At 33.5% G+C, this 22496-nt stretch overlaps 1 protein-coding gene across 1 annotated transcript in view; it reads left to right on the top strand.

Annotated features, from left to right (window-relative positions):
* ASCC3 (activating signal cointegrator 1 complex subunit 3) overlaps window positions 1–22496 on the top strand; it is a 246623-nt gene that overhangs the window by 153952 nt on the left and 70175 nt on the right. Inside the window, exons 16-24 of the mRNA XM_027731475.2 lie at window positions 1398–1517; window positions 5514–5678; window positions 6517–6603; window positions 8830–9006; window positions 11089–11314; window positions 15162–15316; window positions 18984–19082; window positions 19566–19734; window positions 21588–21808. Coding sequence (XP_027587276.1) covers window positions 1398–1517; window positions 5514–5678; window positions 6517–6603; window positions 8830–9006; window positions 11089–11314; window positions 15162–15316; window positions 18984–19082; window positions 19566–19734; window positions 21588–21808 — 1419 coding nt within the window. The remainder of the gene's footprint in view (window positions 1–1397; window positions 1518–5513; window positions 5679–6516; window positions 6604–8829; window positions 9007–11088; window positions 11315–15161; window positions 15317–18983; window positions 19083–19565; window positions 19735–21587; window positions 21809–22496) is intronic.

The raw sequence follows: 22496 nt of genomic DNA on the forward strand, positions 1-22496 counted from the left end.
TTCAATGTTTTCCCTGTAGTAATCTATGAAGAACTGAATGCTTTTATAGCTACTTCATTGCATGATGTAGTATATACTCTGAGAAAACAAAATGGGAAATGGGGCTTCCCCCAACCTCCTTATGCACTTGAAGAACAAAATATCACTTGAAAAATATGTAAAACAAAGCCTAGGGTTACTCCATGCTATTCGTCATTAGTAACAAGGTTTTGCCGGATTGAAGTTATTTTAACTCAAGGCAGATTTGGATTTCATTATTGTTTTTTAATAGATATTTATGTTATTTCAATAAGAATTTCAATATTATTAGTAAGGTCTAGATACTTCAATCTGAACATGCATATGTATTCACTTAGTTCCATAGGCTGTTTTTTGTTAATTTTCGCCAAGTCATGTGGAACATTTATATGAAATCCAAACACCAATAAAACAAAAATAGCTTTAGAAATGTGGTAATGGATCACAAAATTTTGGCAAGAGGGAATTTTGCTTGTTTTAAACAATGAGTGACAACCAAAAAAGTTTTGTTCATGGGACATGCAGGAAATGTTAAATTCTCCTGGTAAAATCAGGTTACCTGTATTTAAGTGGTGAAATGCTTCTCATGACTGTAGCAAATACAAAATAGAGCTGAAGTTATTAAGTAAAAGTGTGTGTGGTCAATAATTTGGTGATAAAAGTATTGAATTCACAAAAAAAAGTCAGTTAAAAAAATGGGTTTGTTATACCTGATTTAACCTTGAAATATGAATAAACGTGTATATATATGTGCATAGTATCTGTTCAATTTGATTATGTTTTCACATAAAAAAGATATAGCAGGTACCTGTGTGTTTGATTTGACAGATACAAAAGGAGACAACTATTTATAGAAACTATGTATAGATTGCCAAGTACAAAGAAATGATGAAGAAAAATCCTAAAGATTCTTGGTATCATTTTGTTTAGGACCTGGACCAGATAATGCTTTCACTTGTTATGAAGAAATCAATCTTTTAAATGTAATGTTTTTGTTTTAAAGTACTTTTCTTAAAATTACATTGGCCATATTGACTAAAGAATGATTTAGTTTCGTTTGTCTTATTTTTTTATAACAAGCTTGCTCAATATCATCTTTTCATTGTAAAAATCATAAGTGATGTAGGAAAGATCATTTATAGTTACTGTATCTATAGTATTATGTCAAAGAATGCCATGTTATTAGATGTTCATAAGATAAAGATGCATAAATTATTGAAGTTATTATCTTATGATTATTTCAAAATTATTTAAGTTGGAAACATCCTGACACTTCCTTTAATCTAGTGGTACTACTCTGAATTCTGTGTGTTTTCAGCCAAATACTTATGTGCAACTGTAACATATAAACTTAATTTTGTCTCTTTTCCTACTTCCAGATTGCTCTTGGAACGGTAACTAATGTGGAAGAAGCAGTAAAGTGGATAAGTTACACTTACCTTTATGTACGGATGAGAGCAAATCCATTAGTATATGGCATCAGTCACAAAGCTTATCAGGTATAAAATGCGTTTTTAAAAAAATCTGTAACCTTTTCTGGGTCTGTAATCCTTCCCTGATGTGAGGATAAATATTTGCTATTTCTACTTAACCTGACATCAGCAATTCTTTTAAAGTGCTTAGAAAAAGGAAGATATTTTCTGTAGCAGAGTGTTTTTTACACTGAATTATGAGGCCCCTTCTGTTCACATAAAAATACGTTTTAACTGGTCAAGTTATGCTCCAAAGAACACCATTCATTCTTATCAGTCAGTTACTGTAACTTAGCCTGTTTTCAGTGTTTCGGTTTTGTAGGCTAGATACAAATGATAAAAGAAAGCATTTTTGAGTTGCTTGATTTCCCTCCACCCCTGTCAGCTTTTGTTTTAGAATATTTCATGACATGGCATCTTATAAACTATAAAATGACATTTTTAATTGTGCAATATTTTCTTTCTTGGGATTTATTAATTATAAGATTTTTTATTACTTTGTTTTGAAATTTTTTTTGTTTATTTAGACATGTTCCATGCAGTGATATCAATCAGAGCACGGTTACATTAGGGTTTTTTTCCCAATTTGTTTTCATTATCTTTAATTTTTAGGTGGTTTAATACTTTACAGATTATCTAAATATTGTTACTTTTTTTTTTGTACAGCTATTTATAAACATTTAATGTTAACATAGTTGGATATGGTCAAACTCACAACTGAATGGTAACTGCAGTTTATTTCACGTCATGAATCTCTTTTGTGACTTCATAATTTGTCTTGACATCGTGAGCAGCAGTTTTTTAGCATGTAGATGTAAATGTCAGAAGAGAGTTTTTTGATATCTTTTGTTTCTGATAGTGGAAGCTGTAGTGGAAGTAGGGGGGCTATTGCTTAAGCTTCTGCAGACACCTTTATACCTCTGTTCATCTCAAATCTGTTTTCTATAAAAAGCTGTATAGTACATTACCATATTTTAATAAAACAGTATATAACACAGACCACAAAGTAACAGATAAATGAAAAACAAAAATTGATTCACTGTGAATGTTGTTGTCCCATTACTATAAATTCCTTTTTTTTTACTATCAAATTTTAGATTAAAAGAAATATAACCATGTTGGTAATAACCAGTGAAAAAAGTAATAAAACACTAATAGAAATATTTTTATAAATTTAAAAAACAACAAAGAAGAGTTACTCCTCTTTCCCTTCCTGTTGTGCTTTTATTCAGCTGCTGAGAAAGTAGAGACTGCCAGTGCTTGTCATTTTCTGCTACTGACCTTCTTTCTACCCCTTTTGATTTGATGTGCTAATACTAGACGTTCTTATTTTTGTGTTAAGGCAGTAACAAATTATATCAATATGAAGTGTTACTCTTTCATGTAGGAATAAAACCAATGCCAATCCCCTTATTTTCTAGATAAACCAGTTTTAAATTTCAAAGCTACTGTTTTATAGATAGTGTGAGGATGCTATAGTGCCAGGTGCAGGCATAACCAAGGATTTGCTCAATTAGACCATTCTGTGCCTTCTGTTGTGGTTATAGCTATTTAACTTTCACAATTAGTATCTTATTGTTTTTAGTAATGTTGCAGTGTGCCAATTTCTATCTCTGTTTTGACTGACAACCAGCATTTTCCATTCAGAATCCATATATCCATCATGGATCACACTTCCCTGTTGTTTGATGGGGCTGAGGTGGTGCAAACTCATTCTCCTTTCCCTTTCCACTGTCACTCACCACATCCAGTAATTACTGCAGAGCACCAAAGGTCCAGCCTGTCCACATGATAGGGCATGTTGTGCTGCACAGGGAGACCAGAGCACACGTGCATCTGCCATGCACCGACACATTCGCCCAGGAGTAGACTACTGCAGGTCCACAGCTTTGATTTGTGATTTTTCAAGTTGTTTGCCAGAAGTACCAATAATGCCTTTCGCTGATTTGTGAAAATGGCCAAAATTCATGATGAGCAGCAAGAGGAAACAAAGAGTGGAAGGAAAAAGTGGAACAAATGCAAATGTTGTGTTAGTGAAGTCTGTAGGATTTTCTCATACTTCTAGGGTTCCAAAGAAAAGATATCTGCGTTTTTAAAATAAACCCTTTTGTCTATTTTCTCCTCTTTTTGGTTCCACTCTTTGGTGTTCCCACAGTTAAGTAAAGCTTTTCATCCCCATAAGCCTTTTGTTTAGAACACCTATAAAAGTTAGAGGAGTGTGTGCCCAACATTTCTCTCAGTAAGCTAGAGAAAACAATGTGGATAATAATTCATTTATGATGAATTGTCATGTACTTTATCATGCATTCTTAAATTTCCCTATGTATACTCCAGACCTGCTCAGTTTCTTACTGTGGACATGCCAAGGCTCATTTTAAGAGTAAAAACTGTTCTAGGCTGGATCTTTTACTTTGTGGGATTTCTAATTATGCAAGTTCAACAAGGTTGCTAACCATGGATTCTCTAGACTCAAATATTGTTTCACAGCTTTTTCAAGTTGGTGACATCTCCTTTAAAGTTAAAACTTTTTATTTTTAAAAAATGTTAGTTTACTGTTAAAGACAAAAGATTGGCAGGTAATTTGGACTGCCAAAAGAGTAGGGGAGCGTCTTGATATTTTTTTTTTTCCCCTCAATAGTTTTAAGAAATAAATGTTAAACACCTGGCATCTGGATCATTCTTTTTTTGACCACCTCTGCTCTGAAATCTGACCTCAATGCATGACTTACTATTGAGAAAAGCAGTCTAGACCTTTGTCATCTTAGCTTTTGACTTGAAACTAAGGCAAGCCATAACTAAGGAGAAACAGCTTCAGAGTAACTGGCAAAGACAGAATATTAGGAGCTAGCCTTGCAGCTGCTTTGTAGAGATGACTATGTTTGTCTGCAGCTTCACTGACCGTGAGATGAAGCACTTCAGCACAAAGATTAAACTGAATCCTGGCCCAGTGAAAACCAGAACAGCCAAGGCATAACAGTTCTTCAAGCCTGCTCCTTTTTGCCATCTTGGTCATATATCTCTGTTGCAGGTTTACCAAGAGGGCAGGTATAACTAACTCTGTAGAAAATCTGAACTATATACAAGCCCTGACGTAAGAATGCTGTCTGCAGACTAGAATAGAGTTTCAGTCTTTTCAAATTTGGTGACTAACATTGCTTGTCTAATTAGAACCATATCTTAGGTGCACATATTCCAGAGGTTTAACATGACTGTGAATCCCTTTTCCCTCATCCCTGTCATTGTGGGCATTCCAGGTGCATGATGTGGAAACACACAATTATACAGCACTCCCACTCAGATGTCCTAACGAGACAATGTGCATTACTTGGACAAAATGTCCAAATTCCTGAACTTTGATATGAATAGAAATGACGTTGGGCACAGCAAACTCCTTGTGTGCTCTTAACACAAATGTTACTGTATGTCAGTAACTCAGTAACTAGAATATCCCAGTTGACATATCCAAAACTCTTGGGGACGTTAGAGATTTTTTGCTAGTAAACATTTAAGCTATTCAATTGGAAGCTTAATCTATAGGATACAACTAAAGGATACAGTTTAAGGATACAACTAAAGCCGTCCTCTTGTCAACTAACCTGGCAGGGTATGTCATCAACCATTTTCATAAACAGAAGATGCTGTAAGGTGGCACGTTTTTGTGAAGTGATACAGTAATGATAATTTAATGAAGAATATGTTACCATTAAAACTTCTTTCAAAAATTTCAGTGTAAATTTATTTCATAATCATGCTGCTATTTTGTAAGTAATATTGGTCTATGTTGTATTGATAGTCTCAAAGCATTGCAAAAGAAATATTATTCTGATCATTTTCTCCCATACATACAGTTTTTGGTCAATAATGTCAGTGTAACTGTTATTAGTGAAATCTCAGGAAAATCTCGACTCAGTAACTGTACCTTTCTTTTATCGGACTTCTAACTTTGTGTGATTGGATTATCTCAATAAAATTATTTATTTAACACTTTAACAATGCAGATACATATGTCTGTTTCATATCTAGATGGATCCAGGTCTAGAAAAGCACAGAGAACAATTGGTAATTGAAGTCGGCAGAAAACTGGACAAAGCCCGCATGATTCGCTTTGAAGAAAGAACTGGCTTTTTTTCTTCAACAGATTTAGGCAGAACTGCCAGCCACTACTATATTAAATACAATACTATAGAGGTAAAAGATGATGTTCTGTTTCTGGGGTTTTTTTCCTTCTTTTTGAATGTATACCTAAAATAGTTGTTAGATATTACAGAATATGTAGCTGATTTTGTTCACCGTGTTTTCAAATCATATTTACTGAAATGGGGAGAGAGGAAATAGGAAAAAGAAATTAAATATCAAGCAATACTGAAAAAATTAGACTTGGTGTGAAGTGAAATTTGAAATTTCTGTAGTCTTTTTCAATTCTTTTAGGAGAATTATAAGGAACATTTTGATATCCATAGTGTGTGCGACCATTAGTACATGATAGCACATTGAAGTATAGTGTCTGATAACAGACAAGCTTCTGTGGTTGCCAACCTTAAACAACTTTTGGCACTGTAATCAGATTGTGTTGTAAACATGTACAAAATTTTGTAGTATTGAAAACTTGATTTGATGTACACATGCATCTTAAAACCTTTCCTTTGTAGCAAATATGTAATTTTCTTGAATAAAAGCTGAAGATTCAGCATTACTAATTTTTAACTGCTTAATGTTGCTATGTATAATTAGTCTCACATATTTATTCACTCAGATATGTTCTAGGCTTTTTTTTTAAGTGGCTACATTGCATACCTCTTGATTTTGGGGTGGCCAAGTTTCTAGGGACTGTTTTTCTGAAACTGCTGAAAAGTCATTCTTTCAGCAATTCAACATTGTTCCTGTTGAAATTGCATCATTCAGGTCTTCCAATAACTTAAATTTTAACTTTATATGCCTTTTTAAATTTTTGTTAATGTTTCTTTGTTTTGTGCTGTATGTATATTTTTATTTTCGGTATTAAATCAATTCTTTTTATTTTTAATAGACTTTCAATGAATTGTTTGATGCTCATAAAACAGAAGGTGATATTCTTGCTATAGTATCAAAAGCTGAAGAATTCGAACAGATAAAGGTAAAGTTAAAGAATGTCTTGGAACTTGACACTTCTGTAGTACTTACTCCATAAATATTGTCTACAGACTCAAATTTTGTTAAATATTAAGCACAATTATAAAATGTTTTCTAAGTAGGCGTAATATGCTCTAACTCAAAGTTATATGTAGCTCAGTCTGAATGATAGTGCACATTTAATAACTAACTATGAATCTTTGAGAATTTTTTTCCAATGCTTTTAAGAACTTCTCAGCTCCTCAATATTAACAGGTGAAGCTAAGTGTCCATTGGAGTAGCGTGCCCAGGGATGAGATAGTTTTTCTGTTTGAAGTTTAAAGCATTGTTAGATGTCTTCCTGAACAATTTGCTTTATCAGGAATGAGGCAGGACTCAGTGAAGTTAACTTTGTGATATATTTCATGCAGAGAACAATATTAGATTGGCAGAACGATAAATTCTTATAAATTAAATTCAAATTTGAAATCTAGAAAGTTGTCATAACAGATTTTGTGCAGGCTAGAAGATTACTGTGCTATCATACTCAGTTCAATTCCAACCTCCCTTTTCACCTCCTTTTTGTGGGTAGAACACAAGGCAATATGTTCCAAGCTGGCATGAGCTCGTTTGCCCATGCTCCCATCTCATAGAGGTACAAGCCAGACTCCACAGGGTTTGTTAGCTTGGGCTCTTTGCCATTTTACCACAATTATACAACTTTCAGATCAGAGTTGGCTCTCATTCACCCGGCTCTGCGAACTGGCAGTGTGAATCCCTCACCATCTACATATTTACATATTTGCACACATTGTCTGAGTATTACCATCTCTTTATCTAATGGAGAAATTCTATTTTGCTTTAATCTCTTCTATTATAGAAGTTAATAAGCAGTGAGCTTTCACAATCGTATGTGGAACGTTTTCCAAGCTAGAAGGGCTTTTTTTTTATGATAGTGATATTGCTTTGCTATGTCTAAATTTAGCGTAATTTAATATTTAAAAGAAAAGCATATGGAAAATATGATGTGTTGTGTTTCTATATTTGTAATAAAGTTAGTAGTGATGCTTTTTGACTAAAACATAGTTTTTCCAGTTTGCTTTCTCAGATTTGGATGGTATGGTATCAGTGCACCATCATTTCCAGATTTTTGTGATTCATTTGCTGTGCATCTCTGAATGTTTAAAAACTAGTAACTGGTTTTCATAAGAATAACTCAGGATTTCCCCCTCTGTGCGATACAAATTGTGCCTTTTGGTAATATTAGTCATGTCTCCATACTGCCTTTAAAAATTCTGCATTTTGAGATGGGTAACTCACCAGTAGCTGAAATACAGATCTGGATTTGACCTGTACTGTGCTATGCAAGAGTAGAAAAAATTTGTCAAAATGCTGTTATAAGCAGAGCATAGTATTCCCCTGACACTGGAATCATCTATGATGTTTTTGTACTTCACCTCTTTCTTTCCCATGGGACAAGTGACTGGATAGTTGGGGATTTTAACCCAATTGTCTTAGGGTCTTCTGTATGTCAGGTAGTCAGGTCCAGATGAAAATTACTTTCAGATGATTCCCTGCAGGGACCAAACATTTACCCTCTTTAAATAAGTTTCACACTAACAGACTCTCAGTAAATCAAAGAATATGTAGATTTATGCTAGTTTTGCCATGTAAGGGTCATCAGTTAGAATGTGATATGTTATGCATTATTCAAACCATAGATAATAATATTTCTTTACTCATATTAAGACTTAATCTTATTAACAGTGAAAATTCTGATATGATGAATCATAGTACTTCACAGTTTTGAGTTTAAAAATTTATTATGCCACATGCTAACTATGTAACTATAATGAGTACATTTAATGTTAATTCAAGATTGCCCTAATCTAGATGGACAGAGGTTTTACTCTGGTCAAATAAAAAATGAAATCTCATCAGATGAAGGATGGTAAGGTCAGAAGATTCAATTTTTGTGGCATATCAAATTTTTGTATGTCAATGGCAACCTTAATAGATGGTGATGAATAACAAAATGTAATTGTGTCCCTATTAAGATAGTTTCAATTATGGCCTATTAGCTACATTGTGGAAGATGTGGGTTTGCTGATTTTTTTCTTCTTTTTTTTCTTTCTTAAAACTAGAGATTCCATTTAAAAGTAATGTAACTATTATAAGGCAAATTTGATTTCAGTGTAAAAATTTTTATCAAATTGCTTCAGCCTCTTCATAATGTATAATTGTGTTTTAGGTAAGAGAAGAAGAAATAGAAGAGCTAGATACCTTACTGAATGATTTCTGTGAACTTCCTGCTCCAGGAGGTGTGGAAAACAATTATGGAAAAATTAATATCCTCCTTCAAACATACATTAGCAGAGGGGAGATGGACAGCTTCTCACTTATTTCAGATTCTGCATATGTTGCACAGGTAAAATTTTTTACATATCTGTTGCTGTCTTCTACTGTTTTTATTCTCCCAAACATTTACAATTATATAAGTAGGCCCTGGTCTGAATCTTTTTGTGCATTTTTATGCAAGTTTATGTGAAAATCAGAGCATGTGTAGTATAATACTTAAGTAGAAAAGTTTTGCAAAAAGCTACCTTGGGAGACTAGGGCATTTTTTTGTTAATTATGAATGTTCTTTTTGTTTGTATTACCTCTTATTATATTTAGTAGCTCTAACTGTGATTGCACAAAAATTATGTTCTCGACTTCGTGTGTCTTCTTCTAAATGTGAAAAACTGTTGTAATCTATTTTTATGTTTTGGCTACATTTATACTTTGTTCTGGAAAACATAATTTGTGTTTGATTCACATACCTTGGTTTAGACAAGAAAGATATGCTATTATAGTTTTGTTGCTAGATGTAATCATGCAGATTTACATACCAGTCTATACATTTGTTTGTTGGCCTGATTTGACACCTGAATAATTGATTGTTACACAACACGTTTAGTTACTACATGGACATGTACACAAGAGGACATGACACAGAGGTCTAATTAGATGCCATAAGATGAGCTGCTTGCTTACACGACAGGAGACCATCTTAGAAAGAAAGGGGTGTTCCTTGAAAGTTTAGAATTCTGGATCCCTGAAAATTCGAAGTGACAAAATGCTCATAGACAATCCAAGACGTGCGACAATAATAAAATTGATTATAAAGTTTGACCTTTTAGCCCATCCTATGTCTGTCTCTCTTTATTTTTTTTTTGTTTTAACAGACAGCAACAAGTTTCACGGAATCATTTTTGTCTCATCCTTACAAAACTGCTTGGGAAAGAATTAGTTGAAAAAATTGCATTTAGTTGTTGCTAAAGATGAGATCTAAATATTCAGAATTATACATGTTCTTCAGCAACATTTCCGTATTAACATAATCTTCTTCAGAAATGTTTGCATTTTGTAGCACTGTACGGGTATAAATGAGAAAATTTTGAATTGATTATGCACAACATAAAAATTGTGGTACTTGCACAGCAAAATGATTTTCAGTATCATTATTTTAGTCTTTGATTTCAAGGCAGTTGCTTTTATTTGTCTGTTTCATTTATAGCATTTTTAGTGAGACAACATGGTCTTCTCAGATCTTCGTAAATTGTATTTGTGGAACCAGTGCTACAAATTGTGAATTTTTTTTACTTGGATAGTGACTATTAAGAAAATTATTCATTCTTTCTAAGAGGAATGTGCTTCTTTAGTAACATATGCTTCCTATCACGACGAAATAATTTTCTATTTTTTATTCCTGTTGGCTTAGCAGAGCCAACAGGGAATGATTCTATTCAATGAATCAAGAACATAATTCCTAGTCCAGACATAGTACCGATAGGGGAAGAAAAAAAACACACAGCTTCATAATACAGCTTGAAAAGTTTATGAAAGGAATATCATAATTTAGGTTTTCAGGATAAGACTGACCTCATTCAAACTTATGTTAATAATTAGTTTTCCAAGTCCAAAGCAGATTAATACAGTTTAGTTATACAATAGTCTCAGAACATGGTAACTTTTTTTTTTTAAAAGTCACTACTGTCAAGCTTCTGTGCAAATTGTGTGAAATTCAGTGTGAAATGGGATGCCGTTATGGAAGTGTAACTGAAAAATCTCTAGAAGTTGAATTTCCATATAAAGTGAGTTTGCAGGTGTATAATATTATATAGGGGGTACAGTAAATGAATTTGTTTCAAAAGCAATTGAGATGCAATAAATTGAGAATTCCATAATGTTAGCATAACCATGATCAAAATTCTCTGGCAGACCTGACACTACAACTTTAATTGGTTACTCATGTTTCTTTTTGTAATTTCTAAAGGCAATCATGAGGTAGTTCTGCCACTAGACAGTGATGGAAAAAAATAGTTTTCAAAAATGTTTCAAAGAAGTTTGGAAAGAAAAACTATTGTTACAGTTTGTCAAAGATGAGTCTATGGGATCCTTTTCATTTTACAAAGAATACTTGGGAGAATTACAACAGTTTTGCTTTTTTTTTTTTTTCACTTTCCAGAATGCAGCTCGTATTGTTCGAGCTCTTTTTGAGATTGCCCTTAGGAAACGTTGGCCTGCGATGACATATCGACTACTGAATCTCAGCAAAGTTATTGACAAGCGGCTGTGGGGCTGGGTCAGCCCTTTGAGGCAGTTCTCAGTGTTACCACCATCGGTCCTGTCCAAGTTGGAAGAGAAGAATCTCACTATAGACAAGATGAAGGACATGAGAAAAGATGAAATAGGTGAGAAATCAGCAAGGCTGATCTGCTTAAACTGTTAGAAACAGTTTAATGGGCAAGTTAGAACTGAGTCTGAGCCATTCATTAATCTGCCCACTCTGGTCTGGAAGCCATGTAGCCATGTGCCATACATCAATATGGTATTATGTTCAATAAGGAAGGATTTTTTCCATCTCCTCAGCTTGTAGTATGGCACAGCTCTGAGGATAAGGCTAGCCTATGTCCTGGTAATCACATAACACAGATGGAATGGAGATACATGTTGATAAGTATTTACATATATGTGTATATATTTATGTTGAGCTGTGCTTCCCTTTTTACCCACATTACATAATGCACTACTATAAAAGGCATTCTGTTTACTTTTGCCAGTTGGCACAATGTGGCCTGGTTTTTTTTAGTGGAAATACTATTAATGTGAAAAAGAATAAAAACAGGCTATTATATCCAGGTATGCTGTCAGTAAATGGCCTTCTTCCGAAGGCATTAATTTTCATCATACATGGAGAATTCATTGTCACTGGTGTCGCTGCAGCAAAACTTTAATGGAATTTTTTAAAGGATTTTACAGTTCAGTAATGAGAACATCACAAACCTACTGATAGACATAGTGGCAATTTTGAGTAAGTGTATATAAACTGTTGTGCATAAACTACCCACCAGCTGGTTGAAGTTGAAAAAAACCCTCACTTGTAGTGTATTTCTTTTTCCTTAGTGTATTTCTTCTTATTTGGACTTGTTTTTGCACCTGTTATTGCCAAACTGTGAGAAACAAACATTTTTTGAAAAATCTAATTTTAGAATAAAAATACTATTTATAATCACTGCCTAGAAATTGTCACCTCTGACTTAATATTTCTCTCATTTGCAAGACAACTACATTCCTAGCTTAGGAGGCTTTGTTGTGTGCCTAATTTAGGCTGGAAAAAAGTTAAATATGTTAAATAAATATGTTAAATAAATATGTGAAAGTTTGCAGAATTAGAGGCTATGCCTTTATTTATAAATAAATTAAACCAAAAGACTATGGCAACTGTGCATTTTAATATACAGTAATTTTAAATGTATTAAAAACATAGCATTTTATTTGAAGTGCTAGCATTATCATACTTTTTTATTCAGAAGCATTCTAGCACTTCTTAATTTACATGTATTAATTTGTTGTGCATTTGTAAAGTCTTTTAGCACTTAGTATTCTTTTTCATTAATTTTATTAGTGGGTCTTTTCCTTTTTCTTTTCTTTTCTTTTCTTTTCTTTTCTTTTCTTTTCTTTTCTTTTCTTTTCTTTTCTTTTCTTTTCTTTTCTTTTCTTTTCTTTTCTTTTCTTTTCTTTTCTTCTCTTCTCTTCTCTTCTCTTCTCTTCTCTTCTTCTCATCCTTTTTTTTAACGAGTCTTTCTCCCCATACCCACTCTTGAAGAAGAAAGAAATTTTGTGTTAAAATGCAAAACCAGTTTTGCTTCCTTCAGTGTAGTAGAACTAGTATTGACCAGATGAAAATGTATCTATATATACCTGCAATTTGTCTAGTTTTGTTTTATATTAACTTAGTCAGAAAGTAGATGAGACTTGGGAATTGACTGTGAAAATAGGTCATTGATGATTATATGTGATGATATTTCTTGTTCTTCAGCCTTATAAATATCAAAGCAAGTTGATCTGTGCATCTCTGTGAAGTCTAGATACTTGGCACACTTCCTCCTGTCTAGCCTCTCTATCTGAGGGATGTGAAGGAAGTGCTTGCCTGGCAGACACCTTATTGTTATTTTTAATTCAAGGCCATGTTGAAATGAGAAAAGGTACAACTTCCAGGTGCTGCCTTGTTTTCTGATTCCATAGGACTAGTTTCAGTCTTTGTGTTTTTTCCTTTTTTAATGTTTTTGTGACCTTGGAGATAGAATAACAAAGACAGGAGCTGGCTAACTCAGTCCATGGCTTAGTGGGAGATAAAAGTATCAGATGGGTGCCAGCCCTCCCAGCGAGCGAAAAGCATGTTGTGTGCACAGATCCTGTTTTCCAGTGTACCATGAATTGGTCAACACCAGTTTATGTGCTATTGCAGTGTAACCATGGAGTTTCCAGAAAGCCAGGAAATCACTGTGTTATCTGAGATAAACAGTCTTTTTTTTTTTTTTCAAAATACAGATGACAATCATTGTAAATAAGCAAAATTTATCCTTTTTTTTTAAACATGCCTATTTTCTTGAATAGTCAGCTTTTCTTCAGAAGGTTTTAATCTTTCTTAAATGCCATTGATGGTTTCTCATAATGTGACTATTTTAAAGAAAAAAGGGTGGGGGGAGGCAGCTAGGGGAGAGAGTTTTATAATATTTTGTAGAAGTTGGGAGGGGAGCCTTATTTTCCCCTAGCAAGTAAGTATAAAAAAAACCTCAGTGCTGTCCTGTACAAGCGTGGTTCACCTCACACATCATGATAAAGAAAGTGATTTTTGGCATGAAAAAGTGTACTTGCCTGCATAGGTTTATTGAGTCATATCTTTGCATATTTGTCATCTGCCTTTATTTAACCTGATTTCTGAACTTTTACCTCTAATTACAAATGCTAGTCCATGTGCAAAAATGCTATAATATTGATATATTTTAATAACCTGCTGGAGTTTTACCAACTGGAAATTAAACTGATTAAATAACTGTTAAAACTTGTATTAAGGATTTGTTTCTAAAGCAAGATCACCATTCATTTCTTCAGAGTATAAACACCTGTGTGAAGCAGTATCTGCCAGTTTTTTAAATAAGAAAAACTGAAAAGTTAAAGTCAGGATTAATAGAAAAAAAATAGCAATTGCAAGATGCTATGCCCCTAAATTATTATTTTCTTTGCTAGAAAAAGGTTGTATAACCTTTTCACCTTGCATATAACACAAATAATAGGACTTCTTCTCCCTTTTTTTTTTTTTAATTTGGTAAGTGTGCACATGGGCAAGTGTGGTTAAGGAACCACATAACAGAAAATAGTAGTAGCCATTGATAAGGTAGCTTTTAACAGGAAGTACTTATGACCATCACAATTAAAATCTAAAATATGCTCCAGATAATTGCGTAAGCAATATCAGTGAAAAATGTAATAAATTAAGTGTCTTTCCCTAAATAAGCTGGAAGGTGCAGTATTTTTCAGGAAACAAATCACTGCTACATGCTTTGTTTTATATTTAAAATGGAGAGCAAGGGAACAGAGATTTGAGCTGTAAAATTCAAGTAGGACATTTTTCTTAATTAATATAATCTCTTTATTGCCTTAGTTACCATGATGGGGATAGAAAATGAAAAAGCATTGCAACATTTAGTTTTTCCTTTGTCTTAGTTACATACTGATATATTCTGAAAAATATATCAGCTGCTGTGAGATGTTTGCTCATGTGCATTTTTAACCTATTAACTACCTTTATTCAGTTTTATGAAGCATTCCACCTGCCTTGAATCACTACACAGGAATTGTAGAAGTTCAGCTGTGTGCCCTTCATTAAGTAAGAAGTCAGTATTCGCGCTTTAAAAAAGACCTGTATGGCTTGGTAACAGCCTGGTCAAAAAGTCAGTAATGGAGAGAGAAGTAGCTTGACATATGTTTTCAGTGTGAAGTCTTAATAGTTATTTTAACCCCTTAGTTATAGCCAGCAGGGGGGTTAATACTGATTTTTCTAGGCACTAAATTGCTAATTCAAGTTAAGTATTACAAAACATTCAGACATGCCAGGTCAAGAGAGTCAGACATTTACGCACCTAAGAGCAAAACAAGCAAGCAATAATACTTCTCTCTAAAAGCCTATTTGAAAGTCAGAGTTGTATTCTTTTTCCTGGAAATGCAAATTTGTTACACCTAATGTTTTCTTGGCAGGTCATATGCTGCATCATGTGAAGATTGGGTTAAAGGTAAAACAGTGTGTCCATCAAATACCCTCCATCATAATGGAAGCAACAATTCAGCCAATTACCCGCACAGTGCTCCGAGTTCGGCTGAACATCGCTCCCGACTTCACGTGGAATGACCAGGTAAAAAAAAGAGGAGGAGGAGGAAGGACAGGAAGCATTAGTTTAGCTTCAGTAAATGAGATGGTTACAGGTAGTCCATAGCTGTTTGGATAAGAAAAAAGATATTTATTTTAGCTAAAGAGCAAGTTTGATAATAGGAATTGAATGGCCTTTATGACTTTTGTAGAAGAAGGCAGGCAAAGATCATCTTTTTATTTCTGTTAATTCTTACAGGATTGGGCTGTTTATAACATGTTGAGGCAAATGCTTATGCTGAATATTACCAGTAGCCACACACAGATTAGTTTTATGCCCAAAAAGGAGAAGGAAAAAAACGGGAGACACGAGTGAGTCTCTGAACTATGAATGAATGGCAAACACATTCAAATAAAGCCTTGAAATGCAGTTCATGTATGCCAAGTTCTGCTGCTCTTTATGGCTTTACAAATGTACTTTCACAAATCCGTGCCTTTTTTTCTGTTGGGGACTTGTCTGACACAAAAGCTGAGATGTATTTGGAGTTATATTCATCTGTATTTTATGGTGCAAAGTTATATAAAAGGAGTTGTACTAGTTGCAGATTTAGATCTACCCTTTGATTCAGAAGCTATTCATTAGAAATAGATTTAACATAAATCTAAATTAAATATATGTGTCCACATGGGGGCATTGTATTGTTGCTGGTACTTCAGAAACTTCTACAGAAAAAAAAAATCTTCTGAAACTTTCTACAGAAAAAAGATATCTCAATGAGCAAACATATTTTTCTTCTTTTATGCTTATGAGATTTACACTTAAGATAAATTATTTTGAAAGGTGTGTAGTGTCTGTTCTTTGATTAAAAATTAATTTTAAAATTTCTTATCTTACAAATTTACCTTAATCACAAGTAAATTAGAAATTTATTCCACAAACATTTAAATTACTTTAGAATTTTATTTTCCTGGCCTAAATTTTATTTTTTTTTTATTTTGGAAGTTTCACTAAATTGTCTTAGAAATGGGAGATTAACAATGAAAATATAGAACATTTGATGTTGTTTGGCTGCCTGAAGTTATTACAGAAATATTTGAGTGAATTCCTACCATGAATCATAACATGGCATATTTTTTGCTTCCTTTTTTATGTACAGTACTTCAGAAGGCAAAAAAGCCATTACTTTTTAGGATTGAAACAAATTTTTATTATTCAGTCTTTCATCCACTTTACCTGTAATCTGTTAAATACAAAAAAAAAAGTACTGTTCTTCATATTAAACTTTATCTTAATAAAAGGTAATTTCTCAATCCATTTTTAGATTTTTCTACAAAATCCAGATTCCTCTGTATTTTTACAAGTTGAAAAGAGGTCCACACAGAATAATACTGTTATTTGACTCTGAACTTCTAAAGTTATAGCAAAATTTTGTCAAAAGTCTATTTTCTGCTATAATCCCTTTACACAGTTTTTCTGACGGTTGCTTGGGAAACATCGTGATTGTTTTATCAATTCAACTTAAGGAGCTGTTTTTATGTGAATTTGTATATTGGTACTCATAAAAACTTGGAAAACTTTTTTTCACTTTTTTATTTTTGTAACACAGCTGTTGATTTTCTTGTTTCTTCAGTAAATGAAACTTCTATCACAGTAAATAAATAAAGCTGTTAAATTTAATAGTCTCAGAAAATTAATAACTGTCTTAAATTTGACACTCTGAAACTGCTTTTCCATCATCACACAGTATTTTAGCAAGCTTTTCAGATGATATCTATAGAAACTTATAGGTATAGCTTTAACTGGTACAAAAGCTAGTTGCTAAAAAGTTCCAGTCAAAAAATTGGAGTAATCAAATAAAAGCAGAATATTAAAAAATTAAATACCATACTTGACTGAAATACCCTGCTTGGCTAACATTTCATGGTTTTAAGTTTGTTCCTTTATCTGAATACTTAATTCTAGAATGATCTCATCACAAATTTTGCACTTGCTGTTACAAATGAAAAAAGATATGTTTTGGTAGTCATGAGATATGACATCATCTTGATCTTTAATGGCTTTAGTTTTCAGTGCTGGAAGCCCTTAAGTTCAGTAAAAGCATGTGAGCAAGGCATATCCAGTGAAAAATTTTTATTCTTTTGTTAGGAGTAAAGGATTATAAACATGCCCAGGCAGAGCAATTAAGCCTTACTGCAGTCAGGTGTAGTCCAGCAGAAATACAGAATAATTCAACTAGTATTAATTAGCCAAGTCATATATCAGACATGCAGTTTTTAGGGTGATGGTTGCCCCAAATACTGGTATGTGTCAGTTCTTAAGAGCTCCCCAGAGTTCTTGAGAATCATTACTGGAGAGAGTGTTGTGTTACCTGTGCCCAGATTGCCCTGCAGTTTTTCCACGGGACTCTCCAAAATTAGGGTGCTATTACAGTTAATAATAAAATTTCTGAGCTTTGAACTTAATCACCTTCCTTAAATCTTCTTTCTTGTCTTCAGTTCTCCTAAACCCTGATGAAATAATAGTCTCACTGCCGTTTTTCAAAATGTCACCTGCAGTAACCTGTGTCCTTTCAGTTTCACTGCTTCAGGTCCCAGTGAAGCTGTTAGTGAAATTTAAACGAATGAAAATGAATGTCCATCTGCTTCTCTATTGTGCAACTGTGGTAAAAAGGAGACAAAAGCACCTTGGTTCTATTCTTTGTACATATTTTTGTCTTCAAAAACCATTACAGACTGTTTTCTGACACATCCACAAGAACAAATTATGCTGAAAATAATGCATACTGTGTGAATCAATACCAAATTCCTGTAGTGTTATAATTGCCTTTAGAAGCAACTATGCACTTTGTCTTTTTTTTCTATTAAGTTCAGGAATAATTCCAACTTTTTTTTTCATCTTCTGATTTTGCAATTTATCACAGTCCTCATCAGAAACATCAGAAATCTATGTTCGCTTAATAGTATGTCTTCTGTACACTTGTACTATGCATTTTTCTTTATTTTCCTAGATATTTAAGTAAAATACTTGTTCATTGGCACAAGTTATTTATTCTGTTAAAGAAACAAAAAAATCTTAAAAGAGAATCCCACCTAGCTATGATTTGTGGCTGGTATTGCAAAGTAAGGTACACAACAAAGCAAACAGAAATCTACGATGGAAAAAACTGTTGCCAGATGGCAGGAACATCATCAAGAGACAGCTCTATTTATGTTCTTCTTACTTCACCTGTAGCAACAACTACAATCTATAGCCTTCTGAATCCCCTTCCTGTATCTTTCTAGAAGAAAGAGGGAGAAGGAGAGAGGAATGTCACAGTTCAGTGTCCAGTGTTTCCTGAGAGAATGTTTTTGATCAAAAAATGAGCAGACAATAGCAAAAGACAATCCTCTATGCAGAATCCAAAGGCAGAAGTACAGGGAGGAATAAAGAGGAAGCATTCATAGGAGCCTAGAGGAAACTATTTATAAACAGCTGAGGCACTACCTTCAGTTGCATTTGTATCATGTCCATTTACTTGATACCTACTTTAAGCAAACTCTTATTGAAACACAATCTTTAAGCAGACTGATCTAATTCAAAATGTTATTTTGCGCTTTCTGTATTTCTGTATTCCTTTGTGAGCCTGTGTCATTTAGAAATATATCCAACATACCTAGCAAACCTAGAGAACCTTGTTACAACTAAAAGAAAGCTATCTTTTCTGCTCTTAAAGGTACATGGCACTGTTGGAGAGCCCTGGTGGATTTGGGTAGAAGATCCTACTAATGATCACATTTATCATTCAGAGTATTTCATCATTCAGAAGAAACAGGTAACAGATTTTATTCAGAATCTCATAGCAAGACAAAAATAAAGTTAGTGAGATAAGGATTTGTAATGTCAAACAGAATTTTGACCCAAGCAGATTTTCAAATCAGTAGCAAAGCTTTCAGATTCAGATGTACTAGATAAGCTTGGACTCCCACAACAACGTTTTCTAATCTCAAATGTCCCTTTTTTTCTTCCTTCTTTGCTGGGACAGTTATTTTCAGGTGAAAAAAAGAAAGACACTAGTGTTTTTTTCTGTTAAAGAAAAAGATGAAGAGACAGCCTTATTTTTGTCCTTTGAAGACCATGGAAGCAAAATACATTCCCAGTGGTGAAATATTTTGTAAAGATGTAAACATTTAGCACATGGAGGTGTACACATACTTTATTGTTTTGTGTTAGTATGCTTATGGAAGTGAGGCAAACTATGATTTTTCAAGTTACTGATTTTTCTGTGCAGTAATTATTCTCTACCTGTTTGCACTAGATCATTACTAAAGAACCTCAACTGCTGGTGTTCACAATCCCAATTTTTGAACCTCTTCCTTCTCAATATTACATTCGAGCTGTGTCTGATAGATGGTTAGGAGCAGAGGCTGTATGTATCATAAATTTTCAACATTTGATTCTTCCCGAGAGACATCCACCCCACACAGGTAACTTCAAATTTGATCCTTTTGCTTTAATTAATATTGCTCATATTGATTTTTCTTATGTTCGTGCAATAAAACTCTTACTTCTGCTTCATCAAAGAAGAATTTATGGAATTTCACTTTGTGATATTTCTTCTCCAGCTCTCTAAATTTTTCAGTTCCTGAACAAAAGGCAGCTCATTTAATGTCAGCATAATACCAGCCTTTTAGTTACTCCAGGTTCTCTATAAATCATAAGAAAATAGAATCCGTTATATAAAACTAAGTCAATCTCTTTGTTACAGTATGTCTTATCTTAGTGCTTGTAAGCATTACTTTTCTTCTGGACTAGTTAAAAATAATCTTGGAGTGTATTATAAATGGCATTCATCAAAGACAAAAGAAACAGTGCTAAAATTTTGATAATAGGAAATATTTTACTATTTTTGCTAAGATAAATTTATCATACTAAGCACTGTTACAGCAAAACACCACATTTCATCTCATCAAGTCGTGGCCTTCCCCTCCCCCTCTTTTTAACACTTGGCACAGAAGCATATGTTTGTGTTTTGCTTCTTTTTTTTTGGATACATAAATTGCTTTATACATTCATTGGGCCTGATGTCATTGTAAAACCTTTCCACTGCAATTACATTTGGCTCATCTAGCAGCCTGTGAAGTGATTGCCTTCAGAAATACTCACTTCTCATACGGTGTTGTCCTTTGGCATGCATAAATTCACATGTGTTTGTGAAGTGTTTAGCTATTGTTATACTGTACCTACAGTGTCTGGAAAAGCATGTGTAACCTTTTTATCTAATTGACTGATCACTGACTACTATTCAGAAGAAACAGAAAGATATTTACACATCACCAGTTATGGAGCCTCTAGGATTTATGGTAATTGATTTCAATTCCCATCTGGTTCCCACTCAACAATGAAGTACATAGAGGCCCTGCTAGGCAAAAAAAGGCTTCTTTCTCCTTGACTGAGCCCAAGAAATCACCATTTCAGTGGGAATGATAAAACAGCCATAAGGTATCAGTGAAAAACATGTGAAGAATATTAGGCATCATTGCCTCAGTAGATTTTATGACTCCCATATCATACCTTAATGCGAAGCACCCTGAAAAGACAGGGAGACCTCCAGCCACAAAAAAAAAATCAAACCAAACTTCAAAGCAAGCATCTGCATAGCAGAATCACTGCAGTCTCCTTAATTTGGTAGAATTCCAAATCCAATCTGGTTATATATATCATCTTCCAAATTCCAGAGTCTCTAATTGTTTGGATAGCAGATGCCCTCAAGATATATTGAGAATCATATATTGAAAAGCTGTTTGTTTATTTATTAAGATTATGTCTTTAATTACATGTTTAAAGAATTAGATGCAAGATTTAGTTGTACTCATCTGATTTGTATTACTCCATCAACTTGGAAACTCCAAAGAATCCTTCCTTCCTTAATAGATTTTTTCCTTGACCTTGAAATACTCCACATTCTGTTATCATAAGACCTGGACATACATATAATCTAATACAGTGAGTTTAGAACTTACTACAAGTAACTAGTAAAGGTAAAAAGAAAACAGCTATAAGAAAAAGATTAATCTCTGCAAATAGCTGGTTCACAGCTATCAGAGTACTTAAAACAGTACTTGCAGAAATATTTCAGAGCTATAAAAACAACTTTTCATTATTCTTCATCCAAGTGAACAATTACCAAAATATGGACTCTGTGTCATATGAGATATTAAGTAAAACATTTTCCAATGTAAGTTGTTTTGCACTAAATTACTGGTTAATATGTTTATCTTCATAGTAAGCAATGGTATATCATGGCATATCTTGTCTTACAATTATTTTGTGGTTACAGAGCTTCTAGATCTTCAGCCTTTGCCTGTTACAGCCTTGGGACATCCAGAATATGAAGTCCTGTACAAATTCACACACTTCAATCCTATCCAGACACAGATATTTCATACCCTTTATCACACAGACTGCAATGTTCTTCTTGGAGCACCTACAGGTTCTGGAAAAACTGTTGCGGCTGAATTAGCCATCTTTAGAGTTTTTAACAAGTATCCCACATCAAAGGTTTGTAAAATAGGTTTATTAGACTGATTTTGTATTACCATGTTTTCAGCAATACAAAAGTCTAGAAAAATACTATGGGAAACTGAATTTTAATGTCTCCAATTTATATCTGTCTGGATATAAAATGGCATTTCATTATGTACATTGTGCTTTTATTTCAATTTTTTATTTTAATCAGTGTACTACTAGAGTTAAATCTACAAACATGACATACAGGCATGCTGGATTTCCTTTTCTTCCTTACTTAACTGCATTTCCTGCTTTAATCTCCTTCTGCTAGCAGTAGTACTGTTTTATTAATTCCCTTCCATGTGAAAACAGCTAGCCCAGTCTCTCTTTTATTTAAACAAATAAGTTGCAATTAATTACTACAAGCCAATTTTCTGTTACAGCTTGCCCCAGTGCTTTAAATTTCCTAAAAGCCGAACAACTCAAAGTTGTTTTCAAAGTGAATATATATCTGTTTCTTGAATATATATCTGTTTCTTGACTTAGCTATCTTGTCTTAGTTAACCACATTTTAACTTTAAAGTCTTTGGGAAAGATCTTTGTATCTGAGTGTAAGATTTAAGAAAGAATAAACTTTAAGTTAACAGAAATTGTGTACATAAATACCTTAATCATCTTTGAAATTTCAATATCTTCATGTAATTAGTTAGTCCAAGTGAGGTAAAAAAAAACACTCATA

The sequence above is a fragment of the Pipra filicauda genome, unplaced genomic scaffold, assembly GCF_003945595.2.
Source record: "Pipra filicauda isolate LSUMZ 115617 unplaced genomic scaffold, ASM394559v2 scaffold128_size5466820_pilon, whole genome shotgun sequence".
Lineage (NCBI taxonomy): Eukaryota > Metazoa > Chordata > Aves > Passeriformes > Pipridae > Pipra > Pipra filicauda.